An 18,457-nucleotide genomic window follows, 5' to 3' on the forward strand; every position below is an offset into this window, starting at 1 on the left:
CTGTGGGCGGCCTGGCGTCCCAGTAAGTTTGGGATACAAGTGACCTGGGCAGCCTGAGCTGTCCTCCTGGTGCTGGGCCCTCTGCAGGCAGCGTTAGCACTTTTAATTCAGACCTTCTGGTTAAAATGGCCTGACACCAAATAAATCCGGCCCTTTCAAAAACACATATGGACCTCTAATGTATGTTTCCTCATGAGTTCTGGCAATGCAGCAGGCTTTGGGGGTGTGCCCTTAAAGCAAAATCACTGGAAGCGAAACATCCCCCAGGAGTAGGTTGCTAATGGCCCCTCAAGCGCCCCTGCCCTTCCCCTACCGACACAAAGCCATGGATGCTGTTTGAAGTGGCAGGACAAAAGCGTTCCCCATCCCTCTGTGACAAACAGATGCCAGAACTGAAGTTTCTGATCACGCTGTTGAAAGTACCTATTTTCTGCGAATGAGGTACGGGGGATAATTCATTTAGTAAGGCTGACAGACAGTCAGCTGGCTGCTCCGTGCAGTGTAAGAATAAACCGCAGATGTTTGACACAGCTCTGTCAGGGTACTTACTTGGGTTAGGGTTTGCAGATGTCGTGTGTTTGGTAGAAGCTAAATCTCGCTCTTAGAGGAAGAGCTGGCGGCACCAAACACTGGGAAGCACATCCTGCATGTGATTAATGCATCCTGACCAGTTGACTCTGTCTCTCTTGGTTTTTGGTAGTGGTGGTTTTTTAAGAAAAATAAATAAATAAATGAGCGCTCACATTACGAATTACTGTTTCCATGACGCAATTTAGAGAACCATCATTTGTTATTGGTAGGTGAAGGAGTTCAATGCTCACCAGGTGATCTTCATCTTGTAGAAATGTCCCCCGTAAGAGGGGAGCCTTATATACCCTTTGCTGTTTTAACTGCCTACAGCATTATTTGCTCCATCAGAGTAGCTGCCACAAAGCAGAGGTATCTTTGGACATGCAAAAGCAAGTTCTTCCTTCCAGAATGGGGTTTACCAAAGAGGATTTTTGAAGACATATTGTTCCAAGTGTTTCACCTCTCTGAAGTGTTTTAATCTTCTTTAAAGAAATGTGGTGCAGGGATCTGTCTCGGCTGTTGTTCTGCGTTGTCTTTAAAGCAATGTCAGTAAGGCTGTTGGTTCTGAACTTTGCAGGTCTTGAGAAATGGCTAAGGTTGGGTAGTTTATCTAAACACAGTGCTTACGGCTGCGTTTCATTGGATACACTTGATGGCTGACACTTGCATGAGAGGTCGGTTTGTTCATTTTCAAGGAGTAGTAACTGATTACATTTTCTGTTGGCTGTGGTTCAGCTAAAGTTGCATTGTCCTGTGCATTGTTTCATTATCTCAGCTGCTAAGTAATTACTTTTGGAAACCAACTCTTGTATTTTTTTTTTTTTCTTTTCAGGGCATGTATATGTTAGGGAGGAAGTGAAGTAATGCTGATTTTTACTTTTTACTAGCAGAGAGGTTTTCTACATTTTTAGTGTTCAAATCCAAGCTCTTCTTCCCTTGAAGGAGTTGGCTGCACCCTAGAAGGGGTGGGTCTGGGCTGTTTAGACCCACCACAGTTGTGAATGTGTAATATTTTAAAAGTTAAAATAAAATGTGATTGGTTGATAGCTTGGTAATTTACATCTCTTGTGGTTTATTTGTCTAGGGAGACAGCAGCAGCTGGAAGCTGAGCAACAAGAAATGTACGTGGAGGCTGATCAAGACCTTCACAGAAGCACGAGGCGTTCTGTGGAGCCGCCTACAGAAAGACCTGGGGAGAGACGAATGGCAGAAATGGAGAAACTGTATGGTGCTGAAGCTGCCAAAATCCTAGCGATGGAGACTGCCATGCAACTTATCTTTGATAGAAATTGTGACAAAAAACAGCCCAAATACTGGCCTATTATTCCTCTCAAGCTGTGAGTACCCGGACTGTGCTCTGACCTGGCACCGAGCTGTAGGGATGGGTGCCTCTGGCTGTGCTGCTGAAAGGATAAACTGCAAATTTTGGTTTTGGATGGGCTTTGGGGTAGAGGCTGGCAAGGGCACAATGTTCTTCTGCCCTGTGTTCCTGTTACACTGTCAGTGATGGTCACAGTCCATTCTACCTACGTGCTGTTGCTGATTAGTAAAAGGAAGGGATAGTAATATACCTGTCTAAAATCGGAGTTTAACTCATTTGATTCCAGCCTGTCTTTACCATACCGTGAGAAATGTAACAACATCTATACTTAGTGAACTGGGAAAACTTAAAAACAATGACAAAAAGACTATACAAATTGTCAGCTCTTTCCATTTACAAAACTGAGTAGTCCCACTTTCTTGTCTTATTAAATATAGTAGCATTGGGATCTAGCTTAACACAGCACAATAAAGTGTTGTGTCTGGTAATCCTTGATTTTTATTTTATTTTTTTTTGAGAACCAGGAGCCCACTGGCAAAGACACAACATATCAGATTACTGTAGCCCAGCCATTTCAATTCTATTTCAAAGGCTTATAATAAAGCAGGAAGTTTTTCTTACACACTGATACTTGTCTGGCAGGAGTTCAACTCTAAAGCAAAATTAGATAGGAAAATGTTCTAATGAAGGGGGTGGGGGGAAGTGGGGGAGAAACCCGGTGTGGCCCTGCCTGTTAGAGATCTGTTTAGCATAGGAGATCCTTAGGAGGACAAAGCACTCTCAGGACCAATGCCAACAATGATTTTTGCCATTCTAATAAAAAGCATCTAGTTGGCTTGAAGGTTGAAAGAAGACATAGTAGCAACCTGATAGACTGAGGGTACATCTGTGTACTCTGTGCGGAGGTCTGGAAGCCATGTTAGCCCCGAGGGCTACGTGTATTTTGGGTTCAGCTCTCCTGTGTGCACCTGGGTGTTACATGCACAAGGCATAAACGTATGCAAATTCATAATGTACCTCTGTGCGTGTGCTCACCCATCTGCACAGGCTCTTGGGCTCCAGTTCGGTTGCTCTCTCATTTTGTGCAGTCGTGCTTGCCCCACTAAAGCTGACCTGCCAGACTGAGGCACGCAGCCGGTCTGTGCAAGACAGGCAGGACGGACCCCTCACTACTGGTGATTCCTTAGAAAATGGTACCCTGAACACTTTAAAGGACTTTCTCTGAAGCACTGCTGCTACGTATCGTGTGCTGGAGAGCTGGAGTTTGTATTGAGCAGTGCTGCCATACCAGGGCAAAGGAACACTATGCTGTTTTAATTCTGACAAACATTCATGTGCCTTCTTCACCACGGAGAAAGTCACAGCTGCAATTAACTTTAATTCATGCCTGTTGTGTCTGGTGTCTCTCTATAGCATGCATGATTTGTAATACACAGCAGTAGTTGCTGTGCCCTCTGCAGCAGCCAGCTGCACCAAAGCAAATCTGAGGTGTTATTGGGATTCTCTTTGTTTCTACTAGTAGTTAGCATGTTTTTTTCAAATCAGCATTTTCAGTTGAGTGTCCACCTCCTTCACTTTAGATGTAAAGAGATCTGAAAATTTAAAGTCCTGGACTTTAAACGCTGAAATTTAAATTCCCCGATCTCCGAGGCTTGTTACTGATGTAATTGATATGAAAAACATGTGTGTGACAGGAGAGGGAACAATGTTACGAATTACAGTCCTGCATTTGTCTTCACTCTTGTTCTGTGGTGGGTTCTGTCAGAAACCTAATGTTTTGTTTGGGCTTCTTTGCTGACCAAATAAATTCTCTTAATAACATGTTGTAATTGATTTTTTTTTAAACAAACTTCCAAACTTCAACACTCCGGTTTTCATATGCTAGAGCCTTCTTTTAGCTGTTCAGAGAGGGTTGCACTGAGAGCAGGTGCAGTTTTAACACAGTGAGAAGCAGAGAGTGTTGACAGGACGTTCACAGGAACATCAGTCAGTACCTTTCACGCGTGGTATGTTACAAAATGAATGGGAGAGCTGTTGCATCCACTGGGGAAAACCCTGTCCCAGATTATGTGCATGGGTCTGTTTCTCTTTGAAATGTTTCCCGTGTGGTGGTGATGTCTCCCCTGCATGGTTCAGTACAGAAGACAGAAGGGGGGTGTAGGACTGGGCTGTTCTTACTTTCAACTGAGCTCTTGCTGCGGATGTTTCTATATCCAACTGGTTCTGCTGGCAGAAGCAGAAATTCTGGTCCCCTAAAGTATTTGTGGAGACTTCATACAAGACAAACATTGAACTCCTTTCCCACTTCAGACAAAATATACAAGACATTTCCTTGCCTTTGTTTCTTGTAACTATTTCTAAGGGGTTTTAGCGTGGTTTGTGAGGTTGAAAGTAGAGAGACCTGGATAAAATGTTCCCTAAGAACTATGCAGCAAGGCTTGAGAGAGAGGAATCCACTCTTGTGGACAGAGTTGCTGCCAAATAATCTCTTTACTGTTCCCAAATTTCAAGAGACTGGCTGTTGCTGGTAATTGGCCAGAAGTCCCATTTAGCTGGTAGTTCAGTGGAACTTGGAGATTTTGTGTTCTAAGTCTTATTTTGAATCCTGTGACATTTTGCAGTCCTAAGAAATATCTCAAAAAAGCACGTGATCATGGGAGCAATGCAATTGCATTTCAAAAACGTACATTTAGTTAGAATGTCTGGAACGCTCTCGTCTCTTGCAGATTTGTATTGCACTGAAATCCTCAGTCATCAGACTATGTACCTTTTTTTGTTCCCTAATTACACTGTTAAGCCAGCGTCTCGAATAGAATGCAGCCGAGATGCTGCAGACTTAGTTCTTCCTTGTCCAGAATATCATGCCATCGCTTTCAGTTACACCAGCTGCTTTACAGTCCTGCCCAGAAGGAATGAATTCTTCACTTGCTGGTGGTGCTATTTCTCATGAGCTTGTCCCAGCTCCAACAGTAGAAATTGAACCTTAAAGACACAAGTGTGAGTTGTCATACAAGCAATTAGTCTTAATTTCAAAAGTTGTTTTTTGTATTTGCTCATCTTCAGAAGAAGATGAAGATGAGCCTCAGAAGAAGAGTGTGTGATTGGTAATGGTAATTGGTCTTCTTTACTGTAAGCGTTCTTGAAAGAAAAGAAAAAAATACTTTCAGAACTGTCACAGTATAAATTTAACATACGGATGAAGCAATGACCTCTCGGTTTCCTATCAAAAGAAAAACTACTTGCACTTACACAGTGGTGACATTGTCAAGGACACTTGTCCTTATAGAATTAATTCCCCATAAAGCAAGTGACAGTTCAGTACGCCTGTGTATACAGGTAAACTGAGAGGAGATTAAATAATTTTGACTAGCATAATTTTTCATCAAAATTATTGCTAAATATTCATTTGATGGTAGTCTTGTATAATGGCTAGCTGCACATGCCTCGGAAGGAGCTTTAATGGAAAGCAACTTAAACTAATGTAGCAGCTTTTATGAAGGATAAATACATATATAATACATAAGGGATTTGTTCATTCTTACATCTTTTGCTATTTGCAGAAGCTTCTCAGTCATTATATGAATATATTTCAAATAATCATCATCTTAATCTATTGTTGCGTTAATCAGAGAACAAGTCTTTGGACAGGAAGCAAGACTGATTCGGCTGCTTAAATCTGGGTTTATAAATACAATTTTTGGCATGCTAGTCTGAATATTTTGGCTGAAAGAATTACAGAGTGGTCAAGTTTATTGCCTGAACTGTGAGATACAGTCTGTCAAAAGGAAACATCCGGAATCCTGTTGTCCTAGCTTCTTAAAAGTATAAGTTTCTGGGGAGTATGCTATTTGATAAATGATACATACATGCTGCAATGAAAATTTGTCTTCATCTTTGTGTGTTAATTCATCAGCCATCTGTCCTGTCTAACCTGCTATGTTGTCTCCTATGGCCGTGCTAGGATAGTCTAAAGGAAAAAAATTCTCGTGGACTTTATCCTGTGTAGAACAGCAGCCTGTAAGCAAGTCTCAGCCGCTCCTGAAGGGTGATTACATTTAAAGTATGAAGTTCAAGGCCTCACGCCCCCTTGTATATTCTTGCATAGCTGGAATTGCTGAGCTAGTGGATAGAGGCATGTGCATTGGAGCTTTGGTAGGTGATGGACCGTGGGCTTTGGTATTCGGGTATTCTCTTGGAGACCTAGCTGTTGTAACAGAAGAATTGTCTGGACTTTGCCCGTGTAGGTGAGCACACCAGCATCAATTTTAACTATTCAGCAGGTCAGGAGCTTCTCAGAAGTCATATGCCCAGAAGTGAAGAAAGACCTGGCTTGGTTTGAGCTGTGTGTGTAATCAGGATTCTCTGTGGATGAATTCTATTGATATAGTCACAGAAGGATTTTTCCCTTTTAATCATGAATCATTTTGTTCTAAGAAAGCAAGCAAACAGAATATGTGGTTTTTGACAATAAAATACTTAACAGCCTAATGGTGCCAATGCTACTGGCTGGTTTCCTAAACTACACTGAGATCTTTTGCCTGCAAAGCCTTTTGAAAGGCCAAAATAGACAAAATTGCTATCCCCATGACTGCTGTATACACCCACCAAAAAGAAATACCATTGTGTGGAAGAAGGGAAAAGAAGAATGGAAAGGATTGATAGGGCTGCTTTCCAAAGCTCCGACTAGTCCTCAATTTTTAAACATCATTTTAAATAAAGTAACAGTTCACCAAATTCTGGGCTCAATAAAGCTGTGAGGCAAAAGTCTATCATGGGCTGTTAAATATGGAGTTAAACTGTTGTGTCTGAATGACACAACACTACACCTTACTGGATGCTGGGAAGGGATTAAAAAAAATACTGCTTTATTCATGGACTTCTCTTATACTGTCCTCTAGACAGCTGCTGTTGGGTGACGGTATAGAAAGCTGATGAGACCTCTTACCTGTTTATTATGATTTTCAGAATCTTCCCCTTTGCTTATACTCAAGATCAAGGTGAAATACCAGTCCTGAGGTTCCTCTTTCAGCTGTCCCACACATTTTTTTTTTCCCAGCTACAGAAATCACCCCAGTGGCTCAGCTCCACCAAAGCTCACTGCCATCTTGGGTCTGTCAGCAGCTCTTGTCTGTGTGATCACTCCCTAGCTGTAAGTCAAAAGGAGCTGAGTGGGAAGAGCCCTCTTAGCTGTTTAAAGCTTATTTGTAGTGAAAAGGCTTGAGGGAAGCACTCACTTGTGCAATCAGATGAGTAGATCTACGGGAGTGGCAAACTCCACAGACCAAAGCATTTATAAGTTAATGTTGCCACCACTAGAAGAGGACGTATGAGCACATTTCATAGTACTTGCAGCCTTCAAGGGCTTGTCCTGCTTTGGTATAAAAACAATCCCCTCACACTACTTCCATTAGGCAGGTTCAGCTAGCTTTCTCTATTACAAATCATACAGAAAAATGTGCTTTTTTTTTTCCTCGCTGGACGTACAAGATATGCTTATTTAGGCAAACCCATGAAAAGGTTTATCCCAGGTTTTCTAATTATTTTCTTCATTCCTATTTTCTGTGTAGAAGTTAGTTTCTGAGTTTGCAAGCTTGCAGACGCTGTCCTGAGGAGCATACTTAGAAGATTCTGGTCCGTACCCTTTGCTTTGGTGTGAACAGTGGCAGGAACCAGAGGCCCAAGATTCAATTGCTCAACCCTTTTGGTCTAGCCATGTACAAGCATCCAGCAAGACAAAGCCCATGCCCTTGTGTTTCATAAATTTTGACTCACATAACTAAGCTTTACACGCTTCCTTTGCGTTGGACGGGAAAAGATCTCCTGGGTCATCGTGTCTAGTTTTTGCTACCTCCGGCAACCACATCGTCTAATCCATTTCAGAAACTAATTAGGCTCCACTTTGAAACAAATTCCATTTCCTGCCACCCCCACTTCCACTAGTTCAGGCTGTATGGCCTGCTTTGTACTTGCAATGCACAACAGAATACCACAAGTGCTATGAGTTTAGATTAAGTTGTCCTTTGTTAGCTCCAAAACTCGAAACGCAGGTACAGATTGTACCTTGGCTTCTTTTCGGATTGATTGTGGAGCTGTGATATCCTCCCCGAGCAGAAGGAAAGGAGTTACTGTTGTGACAGAAGTAAATGCTTGAAGTATGTTTTTACTTAAGAAGGAACTCATCAAAGGCCACACTTGTCGTCTGCAACATATTACATGAAGTGATTGAGTAATGGCTGATGGCTCCTATTCCACTATCTTCCTTCCATGCAAAGTGGTAAGGTTGAGCTAAAACTTCAGCCAGCTAGGCTGCAATGCACTCGAAATACAGCAGTTTGATGGATTCTTTACAAGACTGCAGGATATACTTCTGAAATGGACTGTAAAACAAAAGCAAACAAAACAATAGGTATCACATAAATGACACAGTCTCTGGGGAGGTATTTCTATTCATTATTTTTATCAAGGTTCTATATATCTGTTGATAAATTTAGGATTTCCAGTAAGGACAGATCACCTTGCACTAGAGACCAGAAAGTGTTTGCTGTACTCAGTCTTGCTGAGCACAGTGTGGTTTTCATTTGCACTGCTCTGCCATGGGGCTACACTTGGTAGGTCTCAGCAGTGCCATGGTGGGTTTTGGTCCTGGTTCAATTCCACAGCCCCAGGTGCTTCAGGGGCACACATAAAGTCCTTCCTTAGCACTTCCTCTGAGGAGCCCTGCAGCCAAACTGAGGTCGTGGGGTAAAGGGGAGTTGAATGCCAGGTCTTTGCTACTTTATCTTTTCTGCTGGCTGTTGAACTCAAAACATGCAAGCCATACCGCTTATTTCATGGCTTGCTCTTGCTCTGAAAGCCACGATGCTGAGTGTGTGTGACGTGACCGGGTCCCATGGCAGCAGGCCGTGATGTCGTAAGCACCAGGTAAGGAATTCATTTCAGGAACACGCCAGAAAGAACAGCTGGACGGTGACAGAGACCATACTTCCTCCAGAACTGCTCTCCTCTACCAGCAAAGACAACAGAGAGAACTACTCACAAAATCAATGCTCGGTGCTCCCTCCTTTGCTTGTTCTGTTGAGACGGTCCCTCTTCAGGTTACCCGCACCTCCAGTATTATTAGAGCATCAGCTAGTACCTGTGGAGTGCAGAAGTGCTTCTACAGAGTGCTTCTAAAGAGATTAGTTCTTTGCCTTTCACAAGTGTGTTTTATGGCACAGACCCACTCTGGAAGGATGTCCTATACTTTCCCTGTCAACAGCAGTTAAATCTTGTTTGGAAGGGGAAAAAAGAGCTGCCTTAGCATAGTCTTTCCCTTCTGTAGCTCTTTCAGTCTCTCAGTGTTACCTGCATTATTCAAGTCTAGCAAAATTAAATTCCTTTCTACAACATGGCTATAACCAAAGCTTTTTTTTTTTTTTTTGAGTAAGTACATTGATAATAATTAACCGCATTAGTGGCTTGTGTTACATTGTGAAAATTGTCATTCCAGGCATAGACTGCAGTGAGATAGTCCCCCTCCGCTTAAAAGAATTGTTCAGCTCAGTCCAAGAAGGTATCACATCCTACTGGAATAAAGCATGCCAATAGTTCATATTGTTGAAACTTTAAAATGCCATATTAAAAAGTGGTAATTGAACAATTTTATTTAGCTTGTTTAAATTCCTTAATGCCAGGCTTTTGAGGTGTGAAGTGATGTAGAACCACCAGAATGCCAGAAAGCATACAACAGGATCTCAGGTGCAATGTAGATTTTTTTTTTTCTAATAGAGTGCCCGAGGTTACAAAAATAATCGTGAAGAAGTGACAAAAAGTGCTGAGTTTGCTGATTTTCCAACGTTATTTTCATTTCTTGGTTTCCAGAAATAAAATCGGATAATTTTTTTATACTTCTTAACTAGGCAACCTTTAAAATGTTGAATGGTTTTAGGTAGTCACACTTTGCGGTGCTTGAAATAACATGTGAATGCACGCTCAGCGTAGGAAAAACACCTACACCGCCTCTCCCACTGCTGCCATCGCCGCAAAGCTACCTGCAATTAAATGGATATGCACTGCAATGCATTTTTTCTGCCAATGTCCCTCATACTTCAGATCTCTGAGGACCCAGCTGAACAGTTTCCAGGTTTTTTCTTCCCTCCGTCATTTTCAGCTTACCCGTGTTTTCCTCTTTCTCTCTGATACTCTGTTTCTCCAAGTTTCTCTCCCAGCTCTGGCTTAGCTTGTATCCCTCCACCCCAACACGTGCTTTTGGCAGCCGACAGTCTCCCAGCTCCTGCACTCCTCTCCATCTCCCATAGGTAGGGGACGAAATGCTGCCCAGACACCCAGCAGCCAGCAGAGCAAGCGAGAAGGATTAATCCAGACGACCAGAAAAAAATGCTGAAATCAGAGTGCCAAGACCCTTACCACAGTGTTGCCCTCAGCACCTGCTTAGCAGCTCCAGCCCCGACCTGGCCGAGGGAGGATCACCCTCTCCTCTTGTCCTGGTTAAACCACAAAACTCCCAAAACTCCCTCCCTGCCATGCCAGTGGTGGGAAGGGTGTTGCTGCCAAGCCATCTCTGGGCAGACTCCACCTGGAGTAAATATCCCACTGACCAAAGCCCTTCTAAAGTCGCGGTGCAATGAAGCCACCAAGATCCTGTTGAGCACCGGGGGAAGCTTTTGAAAGATTTTCCCCTTAGTGGGAGGAATTACTGGATACAGAGCCTGGGCTTCACAATCCATCTGTTTAATTTGCAGTGTGTCTCAACAGTACATCTCTGTCAACTCCATCTCCTCAATGGAAAGGCATAATTGTAATTTAGGAGCTCAGCCATTTGAAAGACCAACCAAGCAACCATGATCTATTCCCACCCAGCAAATGAGGATGTTGCTAAGGCAGTTTCTCAATTTAAGAATCATTTTATCTCTTTTCTTCTCTCTTTTCAGCCCTCTTTGCCAGCTGGCATCCTGTTTCCTACTTTTGCAGCAGGCACTGCTTCAGCTCAGCTTGATCCTTAGGAGGGGGAGCAGTAGCCTATTTAGAGCTTAAAGCCCGTGGGGATTTACTGGCTGGAGCCCCAGAGAACAACCTAGCAAGAGGCTGACGAGGGCACTTGGCCAGATCATCTCCAAAACACTACTGCTAAAGGAACCTGATACTCATGTGAAGGAAGCATCAAATATGCAAAACGCAGCACACGTAACATGCAGATAATAGCATAAGGTAATGGGTCCTGTCTCAGAATAATAGCACTCTCATAACCACAGGCAATTCCAGTATTTTCTGTTCAATTCCAGTGTCCTCTGAATGTGTCGTATCTGTAATGTACCAAAACTCCCACAGGCTCCAGCAGGACTAAGATGTAGTGTGAAACCCTGGCTAAAACATGAGGAAGACATTTCTCTCACAGAGAAACAGGCACAAACTCGGGAATAAATGTGATCCAGGAAGTGATTAGATAAGGCCATTGATAATTTCATTTGCATATAAAATAATAACAATAAAGGAAGCTAAATTATCCTGTATATACAGAAACCCTGGGTGTTCAGGATTGGTTAGTCATTATTCTCTTGTCATATAAAGCGATTCAGCCTGCAGCTGCTTTTTTGTTTTAGAAATCCAATTCAACCGAGAGAACTGAAACATCATTAGCAAACCCACTGATTTATCCACCGGTGAAGTGCTGATACAGGCGTCTATGCCTGCTGCTAATAAATTTTCTACACAGCAGCATTTGCTCTCTCTAGAGATGTCCCCTTCTTCTAGTGGCTACGGGTTTCCAACTTTGCTGCTGAAATTCGTTTTCTACCACCAGGGTCCTGGGCAGTCACCTCCCCACTCCTCATGTCATCATCCCATTGCAAGGCACAACTTGAAACAATTTCTGTGTCCTTTTCAAGGTGGACACCAAGCAGTGAAGGTCCAAGGGCTGTTAGAAGTGCCCTTGCTTTTTAGGAATCATTTCCCAAGCTGCAGTTTCAATAACTTCTTTGACGGTGCTGGGTCATCTTTTTCTGATAAGTTCACATGATGTTTGGTGTACCTTTGGCTTTTTCATCTTTTAAAGAACAAGTTATTGCCTTTGAATATGGGAGGCCAGAATTAATGTTGTAGGCTGACTGCTAAGAAACACTTTAGTTTGGCCTGAACTTAATTTAAAATAAAACATACAAAAAGTAAGAATCCAAATCCACCTGTGACAGTAGCCCACATTTAATATAGCTCTAATAAAAAGGTTTATTGCATTCCTCTCTTGAAATGGTATTATTTTTCTTCTTGCTGAGCATGATATTCAAGATAACTAGAATCAGATAACAAGAGTCCTAAGACAGATCTTTGTCTTAAAAATGCATGCTCTTCAACTTATCTTATGTATGCTATAAACGAAAGACAAAATGATAACTAATACCTGACAGGTTTATTTACTTTTTCATCTCTCAAATTGAAGAATGAGTATATATGTGTGACTAATGTGTCCTACTTTTTTATTTTTAATCATATGCTCATGTGTTTCCAAAAATTCAGTGTCTGGACTGAAAATAAGGGGAAAATGTTCATATTTGGAATAGATGTTTGGATTTTTTTTTAATATGTTTTTTAGTCTGGGGTATGAGATATCAAACTAATTTTCTAAAGCCAAGATTTAGTATCAAACTTGATCTTGTTATTTTCAAGTTCTTCCCTTGCATCCTCAGCCTGGTTGGGCTTTCCTGGAGTGCTCTCACTCAGCTGGCCAGGTTGGCTGATGCTTTTTTATTTCTGAATGTCACATTTCTGGCAGGTTTAATGTGTTTGTCTGGCTCCGAAGTCAGAAGGAGGCGAAGCGTTTCCATTATCAGCAGACCTGAAACCACTCCTTCCTTCTAAACACACACTTCACAGAGCTGATGGAGGACTTTGCAGCTCATCCCCACTTCTGCTATCAACCAGTGAAGAACCTGCAGGGCTGTAGCAGCCGTCATAGCTCACACAGCTCAGGACACCCATCCCCTGCAGTCTGTTTGCACTATACCACTGCACTGCTGGGCATGCTGAGTAAGTTATACCACTGCTGAGTTACTGAGTCACTCTTTTCTCCAACACATCACATTTTTGCCACAAACCGCAGCTCGGAGTATAGCCATTTGCTAGAACTGGACTCTGCAAGGCAAGAAGAACAGTAGAGAAGCAATAAAATGTAGTGGGGAAAACCAAAAACCTAACCAAAAAAAAAAAAAAAAGCACCACCACCAAACCCAAACCAGCATTTCAAAATGTATATTAGTGAACAACTAAAGCTGGGTAGCCCATTATGAGAGAATGTAACTCAGCTTTCTGACACTGTTTAAGTCTTAGGCACCATTCATGTTTACAGAGCAGAATTAAAACCTTCTGTAGTAAGTTATGAGCTTTTCCCTATTGACAGAAGTGAAAAAACGAGAACTAAAATGAAATCAGCTGGCTGTTACTCAACCTCCTCTGTCCAGCTGGATCAAGGAAAAGTGTTAAAATGAGTCCTGCAATTTTCCTTCCCCTGCTCTTTGAGTCTGATTTTCAGTTTGAGAAAAAAAAAAAAAAAAAGGCACCTGAGAATGTTCTTAAATGCTCTCTGTGACTGCCATCAAAGGAGTTTTCTACTTTGGAAAAAGAGAGAGAGCCTTGTCTCAGAATGTGCTTTTGCCAGGAATCCTGTCCTGATTAGGCTGCCTTGGAGCGATTTCTTGGGTGGGTGCCATGCTGAAGTTATTGGACGGCAGCCATGTGTTCAGCACTCTAGAAATAAAGTCTATTCCGTTAATTTGCAACTCAACATAAAACTTGGGTTAAGTCTATTGATACTGCCGGAGGGTGGGGCCAACATACATATGTATGCAATTATTTTCAGGATATTGCAATGAGCACGTATATGGTCACACAGAAGTTGCTCTGAAGTCGAATACTAATGTTCCTTGGGTATGCATGTTGCCCCCGTCTGGTTTCTTCATTTGCAAACTATTCCGAATTCAAATCTCCCCACTGGTACTAATGAAATGTTGGATAATCCATACCTTTGAGTCAGCTCCTCCCAAAGACAGCAAAGTGGCCCCTCCAGCCCACATGCTCCTTACCGCACAGCACAGCAGTAACTCAGCAAAGCACTTCAGTAAATGTTTATACCCGAGTCTGCTAGACTGAACACAACATCTTTGGCCAAATTCATGTGCATTTCTGAGCCTAAACATGTTGAAATGAAGCGTGTGGAAGAATGCCTTCTCCGGGATCGTTTTATCGTGACCCGGACAGCAGGAGGTGGGATTTTTCTCTCTCTCCCTTGGAGGTGGGGTTGTCAGCATTTCCCATGCACATTTTGCAGATTCATAAGGGAGGGGGAGGATGAAACCAGGTGGACTCCACATTGGAGGAAATTCATACCAGCTTGTATTTTTTTCTGTATAACACACATCAGTCCTCAGAGATGTTAGCTTATTCTTTTTCACTCACAAACTTTCGACTCCATAAAATGGTTTACTGAGACCATCCGCTCAATTTCAGACCTCACGTTAACTCCTACATGGTTCCCTACCAGGTCTAGGCCACCTCCACGAAGTGCAGAAAGGTAAAGGTGCAGAAGCAAGAGTGGGCATCCAGAAGAAAGACCGTGGATGATACTCCCATCCTCTTCTCTCTGGTCTCCCCCCAGGCCCAGATGTCTCATGGACATCCACAGAATACCCATGCATGTAAGAGCAAAATGCCATGCAAGTGAGGTCCAGCATGTAGAGCTAAGTGAAAGATGATTCTTTAGTTGGTCCTAATCTGAACACTATCCTTCATTTTCAATGATATCATATATATATATATATATTTAACTTTAAAATCACAAAGTGACATTAGTTATTCTGCATCTTGGGGTATATGAGACAGAGAGGAGTTTATCTTTTAACACTGAAGATGTATTTAGTACTCTGTAATTAACACCAAAATGGTAATTACTAATTTTCAGATAAAATTAACTATGGTTCATTGGGAAAAATTATGCATTCTGTTGAATATATAATTATATCTATTCTAAAGCAATCACTGCTGATATTTACATATTGCGGAACGGTTGCTGAGAATGTGACCTAGTTGATAATAAGAAGCAGTTTTGATTTTGAAGAGTATTTATTCCATATGCTATTGTACCTGAATGTTAATTTCCAAGGGGAGTATCTACATGCTGGGTAAACTATCAAATCACTTCTCGTTTTTCATCTTTCTCTTTCCATCTTTTCCCCCAGACTATGCAAGGCCAATGATCTGAAGAATTTTGCGCAGCATTTTGGTATATGAACTTTCCAAACAGCTCTGTGCAGTGAGGACTAAGAAGGGGTTTTGGTAGCAGCAGTTGGAGTCTAAAGCAGATCAGCAGCACATAAAAGGTACAAATGACACAGGAGAGCGTGAGTCATTCTCCTTAATCTACACCGAGATGCTGAGTTCAAAGCACGGAAAGGTCACCGCTTCTTTGCACGCAGATGACAGTACAAAGTGATCCGATTGTCATTTTATTTCTCTTTAACATCCACGGCCTCTGTAACGCCGCTTTGAACAGAAGATCACATGGGAGAGAAAAACCCCAGCATGCCTCAACTGTATGGGGAATCAGAAGTTCAAGACAGAGAGGACTGCCGAACCCCATGGAGACAGGCCTCAGAGAACACTCACCGACACTGAAATGGGATGTTATCACTTCTGATTCCCTTAAACCTAAAATACACTTGTGTTCACATTGAAAGGGAGGCTGCCTCATGAGCCCCTGATTTTACAAGGTTTTGGAGATTTGCAGGATTTTTGTAAAATCAAGTGTATGAGTGGCATCCTATGTACTCCCTCTAATCCTCTGGGAAGTGGAAATGACTGTTACCCATTGGCACCACTCATGTAGCAGTCAGATATAATACTCACGAGTAGCCACCGAGTTCCCTCGTAGCACAGGGGGCCACGGGAGGAGGGCTCACACGCAGACAGCAGTGGGACACTGTGTGAACTGGGATCCACCAGAGCAGGTGTCCCACTAGAACGCTTCTGCATTGAAACACTGCCTTTACTGCGATAAAACCACAGAATCACAGAATCATCTAGGCTGGAAGGGACCTCCAAGATCACTGAGTCCAACCTCTGACCTAACAGAAACGAGTCCTCCACTAAACCATATCACTAAGCTCTACATCTAAACGTCTTTTAAAGACCTCCAGGGATGGTGACTCAACCACTTCCCTGGGCAGCCCATTCCAATGCCTAAAACTGGAATGTAAACAAAATAAAAATAAAAATTAAAAATGTTATTAAAATTAAATTTATTAGAAAAAGAATTTTAATAAAATTAAAATGTTTAGTCAAAGCTAAAACATGAAGTGGGAACATACTGCTTTTGGTTCTGATTTTAATGGGAAGAGCTTCTGCATGGAGGGCAATCTGTCTGGTTGCACGGCCCAAGGAAAGACAGTAGGAGTGGGAAAGGGGGAAAGCAACCACGTAGCAGCAGCCACCACATGGATCTGTTCAGGGATTCATTTTAGAGCTGGGCTGTTCTCCAGTGAGAAAGAGAGAACGTGGTAAAAATAAATAAATAGATAAACATGAATAATTATATACAATCAGCCTCGTTTGCTCTGGAAATCTGTTTCACCACTGATGACTGGCAATGGTCAAATAAGGTAAAATCCAGAGTTTCAAGCTAATACGGTGCCCTCAGTTACACCTGATGAGACATTCTTTTTCCTCCTTTGCTCCCATCATCATCTTGACTGACCTGGGTATTGATTGCTGAGCTTCAGTTTTCTTCTGCAAATCAAACAGCCTCCCTAAAATCATCCCCAGGGAAGAGCACACCACCCCGCCCTAGGTTACATCGAGCACATTTCTACGGGGAGTGGAAGTGTTTCTTTAGAAACCTGCCATCACCACCCCTGTGCAATGGCAGCACCGCAAAATACACAGAAGGGTTTGCGGGTTGTTACCCGAGCTGCGGAAAAGGTTTCAAGCACCCAGTGTAGACAATCAATAACCTTCATCAGCACAGAATCGGAGCCTTTGCCTTCTCTTTTATGGACTAAACTTGCAACAGCACCAGCACACTGCTATTATCCCCTGATGCCAGGATTGCCTGGATCACCCTGGCTTCCCACAGCATTTATAGCAGCCTTTTGCACAGCCTCACAGCTACCGGCCGTAGCACCCGAGGAGTCCTCCAGCCACTGAGGCTCACTGAAAAGCTGTGTAAACCAGCCTGACTTTCCTCTCTGTTATGTACTGGATAACAGAGTAAGGGCAAGGAGCACGATCCATGCCTTTCCCTGACAATGCGCCTAGGAAAGAATTCATAGTTCAGAAAGAATTCTTGCCTTCCTGACCTCACGGAGTACTGCAGCTTCCTTTTGCCCAAGGAAAAGCCCTGTGCTCACCACTCTGCTCATCAGAGACTAAGTTCGGTATCTCTGTGACTGGAAATCCCCATTGACTGCGGAGCCATGACCAATATTTGGACAGCTGCTCTCTGCTGTGCTCTCTGGAGACAAAAATGACCAATGTTTCTGAGGATGATGGAAAGCTCATCAAGGGCAGCGAGTGTCTCGCATTAGTGCATCTCACAGGAATGCTCCCCCTGTGTTTTGGTGTAAGCCCATAAACCCAACCCAGATGGTGATGGCCCTGTTGGTCAGCTTCCCTTGAGCAGCTCTGCCCTCAAGTTTCCACAAACTTACTCAGAGATGTAAACACGGCCAGAATCAGGGACATATTTTTCAACTGCTCCTCCTAATATCAACAAAGCAGTGCACTGCCAGAGCTTCACAGAATGTAAATTTAACGAAGGAATTCATTTTTTTTAAATAAAACAAACTCCCACCAGTACACAGTGAAAACACATCAAGGTGCTCTTACCTTTTGCTTTCAGCTCCCACCTTATTTCAGTGCCATTTAGTGCCACTCTGGTTAAGGGTCATGTGCTATTTCCATAATTAATCTTATTTTTCAAAGGTGTGTAGCTCATCCACTTTAATTCCTGGGGGGACTGGAAGCAACTTGCAGTGATCAGCTTTGCTATGACTTTTTCCTGTCTTTATAAAATGGGTTACTCACTCAATCCTCTTGTTGCCTCTCCAAGAAGGAGCACTTATTCCCTGCTCCTGCAGTACTCACAAGGTGTTGGGCCTGTAGTTCTAAAGGAAAAACATAGAACTTTCTTAATCGATGCAAAAGCCTCAAGTGATTTTGCCCTGAGAGGGTGGGATTTTGCTTTTGATGGAAATGAAGGCACAGCTTTGACATTGCAACTTCAGACGTGAACGCAGGCACACTGCTTCAGGAGCAGGGGTCTACAGCTGCAACGTGTGAACCGACTTCCCTGGAAAGAAGTGTTCTCACTTTTGTCATCCCATTGTCTTCTGTCCTTTATTAATGTGTGTTCAGAAGCAATCTGTCTCGTTTAGAGGGGAATAATACGCTTGCGTACTTTAATGGATCATTTTGTTAATAATCATGGGAGAAGATGAAATATAGCCATACACTGCACATAAATAACAGAAAAGGAGGCTACTGTTATCATGGCAAAGGCAAGGGAAATGTGTGCCAAGTGGCCAA

At 42.7% G+C, this 18,457-nt stretch overlaps 1 protein-coding gene and 1 long non-coding RNA gene across 4 annotated transcripts in view; one reads left to right on the top strand and one right to left on the bottom strand.

Moving 5' to 3' along the window:
• GEMIN8 (gem nuclear organelle associated protein 8) overlaps window positions 1-3,712 on the top strand; it is a 26,212-nt gene extending 22,500 nt beyond the window's left edge. For all 3 annotated transcript variants that reach the window (XM_080554631.1, XM_080554630.1, XM_080554632.1), the window contains one exon: window positions 1,655-3,712. In XM_080554631.1, coding sequence (XP_080410757.1) covers window positions 1,655-1,911 — 257 coding nt within the window. In that variant the 3' untranslated portion in view covers window positions 1,912-3,712. The remainder of the gene's footprint in view (window positions 1-1,654) is intronic.
• On the bottom strand, window positions 2,232-18,016 carry LOC308177438. Its single transcript, XR_013939116.1, has 3 exons — window positions 17,759-18,016; window positions 8,928-13,015; window positions 2,232-8,268 (listed from the first exon to the last, which is right to left on the bottom strand). It is a non-coding gene; the product is annotated as an uncharacterized lncRNA (long non-coding RNA).
• Between the last annotated feature and the right edge of the window lie 441 nt (window positions 18,017-18,457).

This window comes from Anser brachyrhynchus, assembly GCF_964034855.1.
Source record: "Anser brachyrhynchus genome assembly, chromosome: 1".
Lineage (NCBI taxonomy): Eukaryota > Metazoa > Chordata > Aves > Anseriformes > Anatidae > Anser > Anser brachyrhynchus.